The sequence below is a fragment of the Antrostomus carolinensis genome, unplaced genomic scaffold, assembly GCF_000700745.2.
Source record: "Antrostomus carolinensis isolate BGI_N321 unplaced genomic scaffold, ASM70074v2 scaffold41778, whole genome shotgun sequence".
Lineage (NCBI taxonomy): Eukaryota > Metazoa > Chordata > Aves > Caprimulgiformes > Caprimulgidae > Antrostomus > Antrostomus carolinensis.
The window spans coordinates 12,345-30,331 of NW_010335950.1; the positions used below are offsets into that span (position 1 = coordinate 12,345).

At 40.9% G+C, this 17,987-nt stretch overlaps 1 protein-coding gene across 6 annotated transcripts in view; it reads right to left on the reverse strand.

The window, feature by feature from the left end:
* The window catches only part of CAPRIN2 (caprin family member 2), a 34,349-nt gene that overhangs the window by 6,442 nt on the left and 9,920 nt on the right, over positions 1 to 17,987 (reverse strand). For 2 of the 6 annotated variants that reach the window (XM_029086665.1, XM_029086662.1), the window contains exons 5-15: positions 17,617 to 17,699; positions 15,341 to 15,505; positions 14,804 to 14,847; positions 12,807 to 13,429; positions 12,584 to 12,698; positions 8,341 to 8,472; positions 8,041 to 8,128; positions 7,382 to 7,437; positions 6,631 to 6,741; positions 3,513 to 3,665; positions 1 to 41 (exon numbers count right to left, since the gene is read on the reverse strand). The exon at positions 1 to 41 is cut by the window's left edge and continues 131 nt beyond it. In XM_029086665.1, the coding sequence (XP_028942498.1) occupies positions 1 to 41; positions 3,513 to 3,665; positions 6,631 to 6,741; positions 7,382 to 7,437; positions 8,041 to 8,128; positions 8,341 to 8,472; positions 12,584 to 12,698; positions 12,807 to 13,429; positions 14,804 to 14,847; positions 15,341 to 15,505; positions 17,617 to 17,699 (1,611 nt within the window). Of the gene's footprint in view, positions 42 to 3,512; positions 3,666 to 4,300; positions 4,412 to 6,630; positions 6,742 to 7,381; positions 7,438 to 8,040; positions 8,129 to 8,340; positions 8,473 to 12,583; positions 12,699 to 12,806; positions 13,430 to 14,803; positions 14,848 to 15,340; positions 15,506 to 17,616; positions 17,700 to 17,781; positions 17,790 to 17,987 lie in introns of those variants that run through there. The other 4 variants (XM_029086664.1, XM_029086667.1, XM_029086663.1 and 1 more) reach the window with 4 other exon arrangements.

A 17,987-nucleotide genomic window follows, 5' to 3' on the forward strand; every position in this document is an offset into this window, starting at 1 on the left:
TGGTCTTTACGTGGAGGCAGTGGTGCGTTCACTTTAAATACCTACAACATATTTCAAAACAAGTGCTTAACACAACCAGCTAAAGCCTCTGCCTAACGCCACCACCCACACCTGCAATGCTGTGGTTTAAATCCATATGCCCAGATCAGTTTCTAGAACACCACTTCTCAGAAAGAATCAAGAACATTTTATTTTAACCCATCCTTTTCCTTCTCAGTAAGCTTCTAGAACTTACTCCTACTAAGCAGGGTAGCTACTACCCAAGAAGTAGCTTGATTGATCATAGCTACAGTGTTTGATCAGAAGAACACCTACCAAACTTATGGGAAGTCAACTGTTAGACTGACTCACTGACTACCTGTCCTACAGCTTCTGACCTGAAGCTGGGACAGCCTATGCAGAGATGAGATATTCATGTTTGGGAAGAATTTTGGTCTTTACGCCCGTCTTGGAACCTGGTACAACTCTACTACCCACTCAGTTAAATACCACACTAGACAGCCTTCACCCCTTTGATAAACTGAACCTCAACTTTCCTATTCCTGTTATAAGTTCCCTCAGAGTAAACATGTAATTCAAGTAACAGAGCCTTGTAATTCAGATTTCAGTGTTACAGCCTGGGCAGCAGGGTGGTGCACAGGTATTAGTTAAATCTGATCAGCCACTGTTTAGTCACTCCAGCGACTGTATTGCTTTATCACACGTAATCCAAAGTGACCAGAACTGATGCTTCAGGTGACACTAGTATCAAGTCCAAATAGGCAAGAAGTCTATTCTGAGTAAGAAGAACTACATTTCATATAAAGAGCTGTCGGCAGTACTGAGTCTAGAGGTGTATCTAACCATTTTCCAAGACTATAAACTATCTGAAGACAGACCAGGGCATGACTAACTACAGGCAGATGCAATGAACAGCTTCCCAGTGAGACTGTTCTTGTCATTCACAGAAGCCTCTATAATTACAACAGGAAACGAATGCTTTTTCTAGGGTCAAAAAGCCAAGTGTTTCCTCTAACATGCAGCCAGCACAGAAACCCCTCATGATACTGAAATATTGAGTATAAAGATTGAACCATTATAAAATAACACAATTTCTGGTTCTAATTTACCAGATGAAGTGATCCAAAGCAATCCCTCTTTCTGAGGAGAATTTGAAGACGCTGTGCAGTCAGGCTGTCAACACCCACATCCTGGAATATTTGTAGCAAGTGGTTCACTTTTTCTTACCAGTGAGAGTTATAGGTGGAATTCTAATAAAAGTCCAGGTAGGATCTACCTTTAAGGCTCCATAAGCATAATGGCAGCAACAGGATGTTCAGGTATCTCCAAGAACATGGAATCAGAGGCTTCCATTACTGTCACTGTACACTCACTATTTGGCAAGAAACCATCTGACTCCTGGCTGTCTACTGGAATCCAGTGGCCACGCTTTCCTGGCAGCAGTAAGTCTAAGCAATGTAGGGAAGAAAACCCTGCACCACAAAGTTCAAGACTGCCACCACTACAAGAGGAATTAACATCCTAGCCATTTAGTGACACGTTTCCCAAGAGAAGTCTTCAACACGTAACAATTCTGAAAACACCACGTTCTGGAGCCCCCAGCACAAGAGGGACATGGATCTGTTAGAACAGGTCCAGAAGAGGGCCACGAGGATGATCCGAGGGCTGGAACACCTCTCCTATGAAGACAGGCTGAAAGAGCTGGGGCTGTTCAGCCTGGAGAAGAGAAGGCTTAGGGGAGATCTTATAGCGGCCTCCCAGTACCTGAAGGGGGCCTATAAGAAAGCTGGGGAGGGACTTTTCGTTAGGGCAGTTAATGACAGAACTAGGGGGAATGGCTTTAAACTGAAAGAGGGTAGGTTTAGATTAGATATTAGGAAGAAGTTCTTTAGTGTGAGGGTGGTGAGACACTGGAACAGGTTGCCCAAAGAGGTTGTAGATGCCCCCTCCCTGGAAGTGTTTAAGACCAGGGTGGATGAGGCTTTGAGTAACCTGATCTAGTGTAAGGTGTCCCTGCTCATGGCAGGGGGGTTGGAACTGGATGACCTTTAAGGTCCCTTCCAACCCAAACCATTCTATGATTCTATGATTCTATGATTAATTCAAGGGATTTGCAGTGATACTGTTTCGATCAAAAGCCCTCTGAACACAGACACTAGGTTCAGATATAACCAGAATGACTGAGATCAAGACTCCGTATTTATATCACGACAGACTGCTTATCTTAGACTGGGTCCCCAGACAGACTCTGGATTCCTTGATCATAGCATACTGCTATTTCTCCACTTACATGAAAAATCACCACCTAGCCACTTAGCATAATTTAAATAGATCTGGCTTAGAAAGAATGACCTCCCTACCAACACTTACTTTATTTATAATATATATCAAAACTCTGTACCTCTGAGGAAGGTTCTGCTTGAATGTCTTCTGCAAATATGGAAAATAAAGGAGAAAAAACTAATGGCAGCAATTTACTACAGACCACACCAGGATGTCACAGGTGTTTTAGTCACTAATTCCTGTGCTTTGAAAAGCTACTAGCTACCTTCTTCCACCAAATGCTACTACACATCTCAATACTGCAAGACGCAGATAGTCCAGCACGTTGCGGAACTGCACTGCTACGTTTGTTAAGATGGAGAATGCCTTTGGAGAACATCAACAACCTCTTTCTAAGCTTGTTTTTGAGCAAGGACATTAAAAAAAGGTTTCTACCACCTTCCAGAGAAGCCATCAGAAGAGCAGATAAGCCCAAGTACAGGGAAGGGAACATTAACAACTAAATGGAGACCCTTCCTCTCAGTCCCCCTAAGCTTGCACTGCAGGTGACTAGACAGAAGGGTGTTACAGTGTTAGAGAACATTGCTTATGATGTATGGCCTGAAAAAATAGTATCTATATGCAAAGAACACTGCTCATAGTCTGTGTGGACTACTCCCTAGACATCTATAGTGATTACTTGTTAACAAAATCAGCTACACAATAACAAGCTACACCAGTCTTTATCAAGGCCACATTTTCCATGATTGCAGTGGACTGAGTTTTACCCCACTGTTTAAAAAGCAGCAGTAGAGGTTCAGGCTTGGGAAAGCTTTTGGTCCTAACAGCTATACACTTCAGGATTCCCTCTCTCTTCTGCAGTCTTTATTATTTGAAATTTATGCATAAGAGCAGTTGAAGTATGGTCAACTTTACCTTGGGGCACAGCTATAAATCTGTTGATTTCAGGTCTGACTTCTCCCTCTTAGTTCCTTGAGGCTACTAAGATAACCCAGGATTAGATTTTGGGACTATACAGAACAAAACCAGGATCTCTATTCTTAGATGGTCTGTTTTAAGTTCTGAAGGCACTGGAGAAGCAGAGTTCAAATCTAGTTTTTTTTAACATTAAAACAAAGTGATCTATCAAGTTCTGTACTTTATCAAGGGGAGCCAGTTCCTCAGTATGAGGACTAAGTTATCAGCATTACTGTCAATTCTTCTTCTGTGGCCCCAAGCTGCATACTTACAGTCTGCATGGCCTGAAAGGGAGCTGCTGTTATTGTCACAGAACTGCTACTGGCTGGAGGAGACTGAAAGCTTTGTGCTGGTGGCACTGGTGACATGGAAGTGCTTGAAGTAGGCAATGGTGACTGTGGCTCACTTGGGAGGGGAACTGTTGCCTGAGGGAAGAACAAATGTAATGAAAGGTCACTTGATAGTTATCAGGCAGTAACAGAAGCAGTTAATTTGTTCTAAAGCCTAGACTGACAGAAGTCAGCAGTTTCTACAGGATGACATTTGGACATAGTAGAGCTACAAAATAGCTTTTGCTTACAATTTCAAATCTTGCTGTGCATTCTCAGCAAACAGGACTTCTATTGCAGTCTCTGCTGATTAAGTGAAATGTGCCTATGAGCTATACATACCATTCACTGGAATGATTTCACTATAAAGAGACATTAGGGTTTTTTTTCCCCCACCACTAAGGAAACATAGAACACCTTCTGTTCCATTTATTGGAAGATGATTCTCTGGCTGATATTAAAAGTGATTTTTCCAAAGGAACTCAGGAATTTTAAAGGGGTTGGATTTTTTTCCTTCCCAACTTTATCAATTATGTTTCAGATTAGAAACAATGCTGAGTTGTCCAGACAAAGTATTAACCAGCATTAAGTCTCATCTGTGCAGATGGCAAAATAAAGTGTTGATTTCAAATACCAATATTTAAAGGAATCAGAAGTCAAAAGGAACATAAGGCTCTAGACACATTTTGGCAACCAATATATTTAGCTTACCTCTATTTGTGAGAACTCACCTGGGCAATCTCAATCTTTTTAGGTATCAAGGGCTCAGAAATACGTGAACTTGTCTGATACAGTGGCTGGGAAGTATATTTCTCAGTCTCTTGAGAAAGTGATGCTGATGCCTAGAAGAAGCCACACATGCACCTGCTCTTACAAGAAGTATTGCAGAAAGCACCAAGTTCCAGTAAAGCTATGAAATACTGGTGCATAAGATGAAACAAAGTTTGTTATGGTCTTTCAAAATCCACTAAGTCCAAAGTAAATGTACTAAAGAGTCATCTTAACCAAAAGCTTCAAGCAATTAGCTTTAGAGATTCAAGACTTGGATGAACTTTGTTACACAAGAGGTTGTACAGCCAGCTGTGCAAGAACTGCAGATAGATTGCTTCAAGCAGTTGTTTACAGTGAAGTCTGAGGCACACACCTATCTCATCCCATTAAACAGAGACATCCCCAGTGCTAAACTTCTGGTGAGCTCTGTTGAACAAGGCTTCAGAGCTGAACTAGGGTTTGCTTTGGCAAAACCTGCATTTTCTATATTTAGCTCACACTTGTAATGCTTAAAGAGTTGCTTCTACACTTTGATACACAGCCTAGGGCTAAAGATGACCAGTGCCATCCTCACCACGTGTACCATCACAGGCACAGACAGAACTGCGCTTGCGTACCAGGAGAGCGCACTGTCACCATGGAGTGTATTCCCTGGTCGTGCTGGGACCAAACAAAGCTTAGCTACTGCGTTCCTGAGAAGCAGAACTGGGAGATAAAGACACCACACTTCAAATCCAAGGGACTAGAGATATACTGGACACAACACTCATTCCAAACAGTAAGTCTGCAAAAACACTCAGAACATTCTACTAAATCATATATGTTCAAAATTCTAGCACAGCACAAGTATTCTGGGTGCATATTAAACAGCAACATTATTTCATCCTTGTCAGCACAAGGAGTCTTATGACACTGTAGAAGTGAGAGAAGGTGTTGAGAACCAGGTCAAAACCGCTATTCAAGAGGCAGAAAAACTGTAATATCCCTGTCAAGACTGTTATCTTCATAGAATCAGAATTGTTTGGTTGGAAGAGACCTTTGAGATCATCAAGTCCAACTGTACCTGTCCTCTACTAAACCAGATCTCTGAGCACCTCATCTACCTGTCTTTTAAATCCCTCCAGGGATGGGGACTCCACCACTGCCCTGGGCAACCCCTTCCAATGCCTCAGAACCCTTGCAGCAAAGAAATTCTTCCTCACATCCCATCTCAACTGCCCTGGCCACAACTGGAGCCCATTTCCTCTTGTCCTGTCCCTTGGGCCTTGGTTGAACAGACCCACCCCCACCTCTCTCCACCCTCCTCCAAGGGACTTGGACAGAGCCAGAAGGTCTCCCCTCAGCCTCCTTTTCTCCGGGCTCAACACCCCCAGTTCCCTCAGCCACAAGGGAACTCAGCACACTTGTGCTCCAGACCCTTCCCCAGCTCCGTTCCCTTCTCTGGACACGCTCCAGCACCTCCATGTCCTTCATGGAGTCAGGGGCCCAACACTGAACCACCCAGCACTCTGTTCAATTAATATAGTATATTACAGAACAGAGTAGGTGCTACATGCACAGTACACTGCTAGCACATACATCAGCAAAAAACATTTAAGAAGCATGAACATTTCCCCATTATAATCTACATATACTGTATTAGAAAGTCCAACAGGAAAGAATCAGCTGTGTTTCTGAACGCAGCAACACTCAGCAAGAGATCTTTAAGACAGTGGTCTGCATAACCTGAAGCACTACTTTCAGACCTCAACAATATTTGTAAGCTAGTTGAAGATTTAACTGCACATGAATACAGTTAAGAAAGCAATGTTTGAGGTCTTGACCATACATCAGGAAGTCAGGTTCCCAGTATTTCTTCAGTGAGTGCTTGAGAGCACACATTTCAATCTTCAGTTTACACAGAAGTCTGCTATTTCATGACAATATGCACCCCAATTTATGCATCCTCTATGTCATCATTAGAGGGAGTATTTTACACTGTAACCAAAGCAAATACTTACGCTGCTCATGTGTTCCCACAAGAATATGCACCACACTTTCTAGCCTGCATTTTTCATCCCACACCCTTCCTATTTCAAGGGGCAGACTGTTCACTTTGCATTCATGCAGTATTAGGAAGGCTTTTCCAACCATCTTTAAATATTCCAGAATATAGGCTGTACTCTGGCCATTGCTTGCATTCTGTGTGTTGTTCAAATACAGTTACTGAGGAGAGGCCCCACCACAGTTGTGTGTTAGGGCTGGCTACCCCACAGATCTTTCAATGCCAGTGAACTGCAGGGTGTATTACCTGTGGCGTCTGTGGTGTCACCAACTCTTCAGTTTCAGAGCCAGAAAGAGTCTGATCAGCAGATGCTAGGGAAGTATTTGAACCATGCAATGTCATGGATGAAGCAGCAGCCTTGTAAGAAGAGAAAAATCGAGATAAGATTTTGAAAGATTATCCTAAATGGTTGGTTTCACCAAAACTCACACTGTGGGTATTTCCAAGTAAACCTCAGAATGGTGCAGGAGCTGAAGTGTTTTGACCAGTTAGTCTAAGTTTCTTAGGAATTCCTGTTAGTGGCAAGAAAACGTATTTAAAAGCTAAAGCAGCAAGACATGTAAGCACAGTAAGTGAATTTAAGGTTCACTTAACCACGGCTGCCAAAGCTTGAGACACTTTGGCCTAAGTGAGGATCTCAAAAGATGAAGACTGCACTACCTAGGAAAGCAGCAGCACGTTCTCCTGCATACAGTTACGAGCTATGAGTTGAATCTATGGGTTAAATATTCAAACTATTTTAGCATGCCTTCAGCATACTGTTTTACTTCACGACATTTCAAACATTTGTTGCTGCTTTTCAAGCAGAAGAGCAGCCAGCTTTGTCAGCATTTAAGTGATCTTAGACTTGCAACCTAATAACTTACTGAGTATTTGTTACAAAACTGCTGAAAACAAGAAAAACAATTAAAGTACTACACCTGTTCTAGTGATCACCCTCTATATAATTTCTTGGCTATACCTCTGCCTCTTCAGGGCACTCCTAACTTCAACTTACTTGAAGGGGCTGTTGAAGAAAATCACTCTGACTTGGCAGTTTCTGTTCTTTAGAAGCTGCAAAAAAAAAAAAAAGAATGCATTAAGCAACATTTACTTTCAAATTCAAACTCTATATATGTATATATAGTTTCAATGTTCAGTTCTACTTTTTGAAAACATTTGGTGTATGAAGATGCACACTATTTTTAGTGTGTGCACTGCAAATATTTAGACTTAGCATCAGTAAGCTACACCCAATTGAAAACTCCAGTTTCTTTTTTTTTAAAGAGGACAGGTATTCAATGATAAAAATATTTCTACCACAGAGATAACCACTTTCCAGGTTAAAAAAAAAAATTAATAAACGGGGTAATTCTGTTTTACACCCCAAGAGCCACTCAAACAGATTCTTAACATGGCCCATTGTAGAAAGTGCCACTTTTTCTATGTGTATTTAGATAACTGCTCTTTACCCTAAGATGTACCAACTTAAGACACCTCTAGCAACAAATAAGCAGGTAAGCAGATTAAGCTACCTTTTTTTAAAAAAAATCAGACATTGGTATTCTTTATAATCAGACAAGCTCTCTTCACCAGGCCTACTGAGCTACCATCCAGCAAAAGCCTCTTAGTGTTTGCAAAATCTTACATACAATTTACACTTACAGTATTACCTACCTACAGGACTACTTGCTGGAGTAACTGAAGGTGGTTGGGATGAACCAATGGCACTTGGTGAAGCTTTATCAAAATCCAGAATGGACTCCTTTTGAAAAAAAGATCATTGGTTGGGAGAAAAAACAATTAAACTCTAGTGAGTTTAAATTCTACAAATGAAGCATTCTCATTTGAGAAGTTGCTGTGAGCTAATGAGAGCTGGATTCATTCAGTGCAAACACACACTGTCAGCACTGTTTTCCCTACCCCGCTAGGCACTGGAGCTTTGTGCTACAACAGAGAGGAAAAAAAAACACATACTTGCATGAAGTTGTAAGTCCCTTGTATCTGAGTCATCAGATCCTGAAGTTTTTCCCTTCTCAGTACTGGATCTTTTGGAAGAGTTGAAGTAGAGCAAAATTCTGCAGCTGGCTGATGTACGGGTTTAGGCACCTAATAAGGAAAAGAGTTATTAAATCTAATTCTGGGAGCAAAAATTAGATTAAGGTATAACTGCCTTATCCAATACACTTCCAGAGCAACCTATAGGTGTCAGATACCATGGACCAAGGAATTCTGTGCTGTTATTGACATTTACGGAATCAAGCTTTCATTTTACTATTAAAAAAAATCAGCTTACTGTTGCCACAACTAGTTAAGCCTCAGAATTAATTAACTTCATTCAGTTTCTTACAGCCAAATACAAATAAGACAACAAGTTGCCTGCATTCAGTGCAAAATTAGGCACCTCCATCTAAGGAAGTCCACATATTTAAGTTGAAAGCTAGAGTAAACTTAATAATCAAAGCTGCATCACTCAAGGTTTAAAAAGCTTCCTCCTAGTAGAGCCCATGCTATAGATCTTTTATTAGGATGGCATTTCCAGATATTCTGAAGAAACTGCACCCAAGAGACACACTGCAAGCAGGTTACTCAGGATTAGACCAAAGTGCTTCCACTAATAAGCCAGACACCGTCAGTGCACCAGCTCCTGCAGAAAGTATTAAACTTCTCAAAGTTTGATATGAAAAATACACCTGTGCTCCCACATTTGTAGTTAAATCAGAACTCCTGCAGGGCCTTATTACTCCTTAACTCTTTCAGATGGTCTCTTAACAGTTCATCACAACTGGTTCTCACTTCACTTTAAAAGAAAGAAATGTTTTATCAGAGAATAGGCAAGTCTAAGTCTTCTGATAGAAAAATAATGATAGTAAACTCCTTAAATAGTAGAAGCCTTGTTATTTAGAGAGGCTTATTTACAGATAATAATGTTAAACTGTCTAAATAGTCTATGTCTTTTAAAAGCAACTTGGGGAAGAGGCAGGCTTGTTAGAAGTATTTTAAAACCACAATTCTCTAAAGTGTTGCTGCTCTTATGTTTGTCTATACAGCTACAGGGAGGCAAATCTCAAGACATTAAGTAGTTGCATTATTTCAAGTGGCCCAAATACTGAGACACACAGCAACATGTGAAAACCTTTACTTTCCCACAGTACAAACATCTGTCTTCCTAACAGGGGGTTACTACTTCAATATTCTGTGTGGTTGAGTATTTGTATGAAGCCATTAGAAGACTATATGGCAGAAGGGTGTATGTGTCATGACATTTAGTTGTCACACTGAATTAAAAACAAATTCATGGAATGCTCTTGGCCAGTTTTAGGACAACAAGCCCCCAAACACTCTTGCATTTCCTCTTCAACAGTTATCAGAAACTAACCCCCAGCATTTGCAGAAATTCCAATAGCATGCAGAGGAAAGAAGCTTCCAGGGTTTAGTGAGCTTCACAAAGCATAATCCATGTACAGGCAGTATATCGTTAACTCTGGATGACCCCATTTCTCATATCTGTTTGGCCCATGTGACAGCCACTTCTTGAGTTGTAAGAAGTTTTATTTTATTCTAAAGCTAGAAGTGTGCATCTTTGTCCTACTCTATCTTAATTAGAATTTCTGGTGCACAAAGCACTACCTTTACCTACTGACTATGCAAGTTTATATTGCTTTATAGTTTCCAATAATGAACAGAAGGATCTAAGTGCAGGAAAAAGATACAGTTGAATGAAGTTAAATCTCAGCAAGTTATATATTTAAAGTTACTAGGAATCTAACTCTGCCTGTCCACCACTTTATCAGCCCTCACTTAAAAGCAGACTTAAGATTAAAACACTCACTGTTTTTTAAAAGAAGCTGAAGGTCTACTTATACATGCTCTAACATATCTCAGCCACCTCATATACTAGTAAAACTCCATCCTGTGATTCAGGACCTCAATTCCTCTTTAGGTTTGTTAGCTGGAGTACTGGACAAGCTGGAATGATGATACCCAAGATGTAATCACAGCAGCCATCACCAGCTGTGCCATGGAGATCTACAATTAACATTTGCTTTCGACTCAGAGCAGCTCTCACAGCAGGTGTGAATTATCAGCACTGGATGACAGCAAAAGCCAAACTGGTTTGCTTTCACACAGCAGGCCAGAGATTCAGCTCTAACCAAGTTTGCTGGTCCACAGGTTGCACAAACACTTAACTAGAGTAACAGTTTAACAAGCTTAGCTCATCAGCTCACTCAGCTGCCTTAGGCCCAACTTAAGTACTGAACCTTCTAGTACATTAAGTTAAATAAGCAGATTTTAACATCTGAAAACTGAGCAGTTTATTAAAAGATGTCTCAGAGGTCTAACAGTTATTTCAGGGGGTAAAAAAAGGTTAATTTCAGCTCCAGAAAGCAGCAGCAGCAACACAGGCCTATCTACCATGCCTAGATCTCCACACAAGGTCATTTGTAGGTTCTCCCTGGGAGTGAAATGGATGAAGCTATGGCACGTTATTGCCTCTTCTTTCTTTGTTTAAGCAAAGGCAAGACAAATGTCATTATCCAAAAAGTTTAAAATATTATTTCAATTGTTCTTTATATGCACCTCAAGTCAAAGTAAGACTTTTTTTTAAGAAGTGGTTATGGAAACTAGCTGGGTTCACAATACACTATTTTTTTACTCATTCAATATACTTTTGATAGTAGGTTTTGCCAACAGCTACTAAGCAAACTATACTCAGCTGGTGTTTCACTGAGGTCTACTGTGTAAATCAAAGTCTGAATACTTTAAAAATACGTTTTGTTTACTTCATTCAGTAACCCAGCTGAAGCAACCTCACTTTCCAACAAGTGATTTAGTTTAATTTGGCTGACCTGCACACCATTCCTACCAAGATTCCTAGGCAGTTTGCAAGTTTCTCCAACTGACTGGAGACCCACCTTTGTCCTTACCGCATCCCAGTTTTGTCCACCACTAAGCCATCCATCTTTCCACCCTATGCAAAAATAAAGACTCTCACCTCATTAGGAAGCATCTGGTATTTAAAAGCTTTAAATTAATCTGACACCAGAAATTCCAAGGCATCTTAAAGTGCTTGAGGCTATTCCAATGGTAGTTTCAGTTGCAAGTAAGACTATGCATAGTTGGGTGCACAACACCTACTTGTGCTCAGAGCTACTCAGTGTGAGGCAACCAGGTTTTGTACCTGTACCACCACCACCAGTGGACACAAGATCTACACTCAGCTTGAGTGTAAAGATGAATCGAGTTGAAACACCTTAATCCCGTTTTGTTACCCAGTGCTGCATGTTACCTACTCTTTTAATTTCAGGTTCAACCTTCTGTTTGCGCTCCCGCCTCTAGGCACAAAAATTAGTCAGTTATGCTAAGTCTACTGACAAGTTTGAATCTTAATCATTTGCTACAAATAAGGCATTACTTTATTTTCGCTTTCTGCAGAAACAAGGTAGCAGTGCTAACTACACTGCAGACAAAAGAATTACTTGGTTCCCAGCGTTTTCTTTCTGAAGTCTGACTCTAAATTAAACACTGCTGTTAATGACATAACTCAACTCTGCTCTGCCTACCATCCTATTTTCACAGTATCACAATTGTTACTACCCAAGAAGAAGTAAGAAAGAAGGTAATGTAACCAGAGGCTAAGAGCCTGCTCGGCTGTAAGCCCTGCAATAACTTTCATTTTACATTTCTAAAGCTAACTTTGCTATTGTTAGACTCTCCAGGACAGCAGTATGGCTTATGCATTCATCTGGAAATACATATTTAAGCCTCTGTACAGTTGGTATTGCTTGATCTAGATGTTAGATTTCTCTTGAATCAGCAGCTATTTTAATCAAAAGCCTAAAAAAATTACTGAAGTGCTATTTGCATGCAGCCACAGACAAAGTATTTGATCCCTGGATGAGTCATACCTGCTTTGTACTGATAACAGTGGACAGAGCCAATAGCTGGGGATGAACTAAGTTAATTCTTCTGTCTTATGCATAAAGCAGTTATTCAAGGCTCAAACACTGCTGATGTAAAAAGCAGAGCAGACAATCTTGCTAGTCATATATAAAGTTTAATTGCCAGAATTATTTCCCCCAAGAAAGAATGAAATAGGAGTCTAAGCACAGGCCTACAAAACACACTGTATAAAGCCTCTGCTAACAGGTAGCTTCACCCCAACATACTAGTGTGAAAAGCTTACAACAGGTAATAAATACTACATAAGCCAACTCACTTCTTTGGGTTCCATATCAAACTTCTTGGGCCCCATCTGCTCCTTTGGCCCAACACTTGCAGCTCCCCAGGACTTTGGAGGGTTCTGTAACTGCTGTGATGACATTTGCTGCTGCCTGTCAGCTTTTTCCCAAGCCTCTCGAGTCTCCTGTTTCTTTTGTTCTGGTTCCTCCCTGACATGTGCAGCCCAAGCCTTCACAGGCTCCTGCTTCTTTTGCTCTGGCTCTTCCCTAACAGGCATTTCCCATGATTTCACAGGCTCCGGCTTCTTCTGTTCCGGTTGCTCCCTAGTTTGGGTTACCCAAGGTTTTGGAGATTCCTGCTTTTGTTCTGGTTCTTCCTTAACTTTGGTCACCCAAGGTTTCAGGGATTCCTGCTTTTTCTGTTCCTGCTCTTCCCTAACTTTTGATGCCCATGGCTTGGGTGACTCCTGTTTCTTCTGGTCCTGCTCTTCCCTAACCTTTGCTACCCAAGGTTTGGGGGATTCCTGCTCTTCTCTGACATGTGCTACCCAGGCCTTTGGAGCTTCTTGCTTCTTCTGTTCTCCCTCCTCAACAGGGGTCTCCCAGGGCTTTGCAGACTCACACTTCTGATTCTCCTCTTTCATACGAGCTTCCCAAGGCTTTGGAGAGTCTGGTCTTTTTGGTTCTTGCTGCCTAACACGAGCTTCCCAAGGCTTTAAGGTGTCTCGTTTCTGCTTCTGTTCCTGCTCTTCAGTATCAACAAGCATTTCCCAAGTCTTTGGAGGTTCTTGCTTTCTAGCACACTCAGCTTCCCAAGATTTGGGCTCTTCTGGCTTCTTCTTGACAGAGTATTCTGCTTCAGGCAAATAACGCCTGTTGAGAAACTATATAGACCAAATAAACTTAATGGCTCCCAAGAAAACATTTTGCTACTACAGGTCATTTAAGTTAGGTCACCCAGCTACTGAAAAATCTGACTAAAAGTGGAGCCCAGGCAGTTTAAGCACTAGCCACAGAAACTATGTGGACAGCCATGGCTTCATCCTACAACACTGCAGATAAGCTTTGCTTGGCATGTCACAGAGAAGCATGAAACACTCCTGAACAGCACAAGTGGAACACACTTGAGCTGGGTGAACCTGTTACCCTTATATCCTCAATGCTAAGTGATGCCCCTAGGCAGTGACAATATCGAGTTCAGTTGTGATTGTTACAAAGGTAGCTCTCATCCCAAGTATCTAAAATGCTGTGCTACTATATTAGATGTTCTGCTAGGTGTAGCAGCACCATCTACCCCAAAATCTTTGACCCTTTGGAACTCCAATAACCAAGTATAACCACCATTCTTAATGGAGTTTCATTACTAAAAAGTCACCAGATTCTCAGATTTAATACCCCTGGACTGCAGCTCCAGGCTGCGTTTACTGTCAATTTTACTGTCAAGTTTACAGTTCAATGAAGACATCCTAAAGTTTTCCTGAGTTACTCTGTCATAAGCAGGAAGCAAATATGTGAACTGAAGAATGCGTAAGGCTCACTGGTTGAGGTGTTTTCCTGACAAATCACAAGAAAAGCTTTAAAGTCAGGTAACAATGTTACCAGCAGGTTACAAAAACTAGTCCTAGAGTGACATCCTCTAGTGAGATACCTGGGAAAGAGGGATTTGGCATTTTAAGAACTAGTATTTCCCCTTCAAAAAGGGGCACCTCTCCCTACCTGTTGAAGTCTAACTTTTTTTTTTATGCTATTGCCAGTTGAAGCTTAAGTACTTAAGAGTCAGAAGTGCTGTTAAAACAGGTCTACATGTGCACATGAGTATGTCTTAGAATCCCTACTTTGCTGCCAAATCAGAGCAAGACCTACATCATTCTCACCTCCACCAATATCAAGTCTAACTGCATAAACATAGCTTTCAGAGACAGCTTTAGTGGATGTGTATTTTTTCTGTCCCATAGTACACAAAAGATCAGTGAGTTTCCACTTTAAAGGCTAACACTTTGGTTTATTCAGGAAAAGTGTCATAGCATTAAAGTACTCTACTGTTTCACATAATCCTGCCCCATTTATCCCAAAATACCCCAGAAAAGCCATGAATTTGGAGTTAAGAAACCAAGTCTTTAATGCTTCCTACGTAAAGCAACACATAAGCTGCTGTTCAGATACACTTTTTAAGTTTAAAAAAAGGGCTGCAGAAGTGCAGTTATGTTTCTGATAAACCACAACACTACAGGAAAGCCATGAGCAGTGCAGTATCTTACCTCCTGTGGCTGTATTTCAGACTTCATCAGCTCCATAATGGATTCTAGAGAAAGAACATTAATTTGTTTCAACTGATCAAATGCAGAAAGGCAGAACAAGCAGTACAAGTCTTTAACTCTATTTAAATAGTAGTGGCAATTGCCAAACCAGATATTCTGAAAGCTCAGCTTGTCAATCAACATGCAGTTTTTAGACAAGCTTTTACTTTGGCAGGAGTTTAGAGTTAAGCAAGAAACATTCTGTAGTATCCATAATTTGGTTCTTGTCATAGGTAACATTCCCTACTCTCACATCTTCAACATGGAGGCTTGCTCAGAAGGCAAAAACATCCTATTGCTATGAATTAAGATTTTTTTTTTTTTTCTACAATATTAGCCAGAATAGGGTTGCAAGCCTCACAGGTTCCATTTTAGTTACTACATTGCAAGTAAGCTACAGCACATGATTAGATTTAGCATCAAGCTATGCAGAGTCAATGCTCAGTTCAAGTTTATCCCAACATTATGCTACAGAAATTAAACCCTGTAATATTCCACCTGGTTCTTTAACAGACTCTCCTTTTGACATCTGTCTTGTTCTCTCAGATTTTCTATTTACTTCTTCTTCCAATTCTTTTACTGGCACAGTGGTGCGAGGAGTTGGAATACTTTCAAAGTAACCAGAGTCTAGAAGTTTGGATAACAGGTCCTTCATGTGTTTATCTGAAGAGTAAAAATCCATGAAGTTAAGACATGAAAATCTGAAATGACAGAGTATTCAGATTACAGATCAAGACTCCTTACTTCTTGCTTTTATATAAATTACGACTTCTTGAAGTTCCCACATCTTACTGAGCTATGGCAATAACGTGTTTTAGTAAAGTATTTGTTATATATTACAGCTGAAAACATCTTTGCAATCCAGAGGTAAGACTGCAGCTTGTGTTTAAATGCACACGAGGTAAACACTGAGCCACCTGGTCTCCCACATGCTTACAAAGGGATTTGTTTACCATTATAAACCAGCCAGCACTGATACTAAAAGCAGAGTGTAGCACAGGTAAAGCTAAATTAAGTCACTATAGAACTGCCCTACAAGATGCTCTTCCCAGTGTAGGATGGTAAGTCTCAGAAGGAAAAGTCAAGAACTGTAAAAAACAAGCAGAGAGAAGAAAGCAAGAGATTGTTCCAGACCAAACGTAATCCTCTGAAGTTTTTGAAAAAAGTCAAAGCTGACATGGTTGAAGAAAAACTTAACATGTACTCTTTCTGATGGGCACTATCCAGTTCCCTTCACATAAAAAAAAAAGACAGCAGCTTAGAGCAGAGAGTAAGACCTCAGAAGCAGCAGTGATACTAGAAATTGTTTCAGAGCAGCTAGAGACAGGGCAGCCTTGAAAACAGGAAGAACATTCAGTGAAAGATCACTCCTACCAGTGACAACCATATTAACAGGAATAGCAGATAGAATTTAGTACAGATACAAAAAAATTGCCTCTCCAGCAATGAATGCTAGTAAGAAGTCATAACAGCTTTATCTGAAGTTTACCTCGCACACAGAATGATGGAAGACTGACACTAAAGGGACAGAAATACCAACAAAATAGTCAAAGTTTAGATGATAGCCAAAAAGCCACAAGAATCTGGAGTCCGGGATAACCAGGCAACTATCAGTTCATATCAACAGATACAAGGCTAAAGTTACCAGCTTGTAGCTCTACAAGGCCAGCTCACACTTTATCCACAACTATGTGAAAAGAGTTAACACTTCCTCATCAGTTCAACTCTCTGTATGTGGAAATTAGAGAGGGTACATTAGTGCTCTCATCTAACAGTTTCAACAACATTGTTGTCAATGACAAAAGACAGATTACTGCCACACAGCCATTACAAGACTGGGATAAATGGGACAAGCAAGGTCTGTTTGCAATAGGAAAGATACTACAACTTGAGTAAGGACAGTTTCCTCACAAGCAAGTTCTAACTAGGAACACAGAATGGGTATGTTAGCTCACAACCAGGGTTTCTGAAACTAAAGATGTAAGAAAACACAGAGTCCCACAGATTTTGGTGTGCTTGAAAGATGAGGATGTTTACAACAGGTAAAGCAAGACTGCACTGTGCATAATTAGAGATGACAGGAAGTTCCATTAATGACTGTGTATCCTGCACTGTAGTCAGACTGTGGGTATGAGCCTGAAATTCCTACAAGGAGAGAGAATCTGCAGTGCTGTGGGACCTTCCACCTGGGATCACTGAAGCTCTGTAATACTCAGAGCATTTCATGGCTGGGAACAGTGTTCCAGCCTTAACCCATTGGCACATAACTATTCAAAAAGCTTCCCACCGCTGGTTCTGGAAGGTACTCACCCATCACCTTCTGAATTCCTACCACCATCATTCCCCAAAGAGGTGCCAGTACACTGGTAGAAGAACATGTTTTCTTTTTCCACTGAAAGTTTTAGAATCATAGAATAGCTTGGGTTGGAAAAGACCTTAAAGATCACCCAGTTCCAACCCCCCTGCTGTGGACAGGGCTGCCAGCCACTAGATCAGGCTGCCCAGGGCGCCTTCCAACCTGGCCTTGAATGCCTCCAGGGATGGGGCATCCACAGCTTCTCTGGGCAACCTGGGCCAGTTCCATACACTTACTGTATTGTTTTGATTTCTACTTGGAACTTGGAACAAAGAACAGTTCATCCTTGGATAACTGCATTAATACACAGCATTTGAGAGTGCTTTATTTAGCAGCCTTCCAAGTATATTCACTTAACATGTTTAAATAGCACACAAATTTCAGATGTCTAAGTTATTTCTCTAGATGAGACACTCACATGTTGTTCCAACCACAGGTTTCTCACTTCCTTCTAGAAGGTCCCAGAAGTAAAGAGATGATTGTTCCATCTGGTCTTCCACACTAAAACAAATGACAGTGTTACCAGGTAGAATCATAGCCAAGATCAAGCCTTGTAGTGTCCCAGTACCCCTCATTTTAAGACACTAGCATTTAGCCTTTTAAATTAAGGCTGTATAGAGTGAACCCCAAGCCCATTATCCACTGCTGAAAGCAATTCATCTGTATCTGTTTGTACACAATTTAATCTAGCATATGTAAATTAACTGTCAGTAATTAAGACAGATTAGAGAGCCTAGCACCATCCCACAAAACCATATGGCTGGACTTCATTCCAAGCCAGGACTCCCA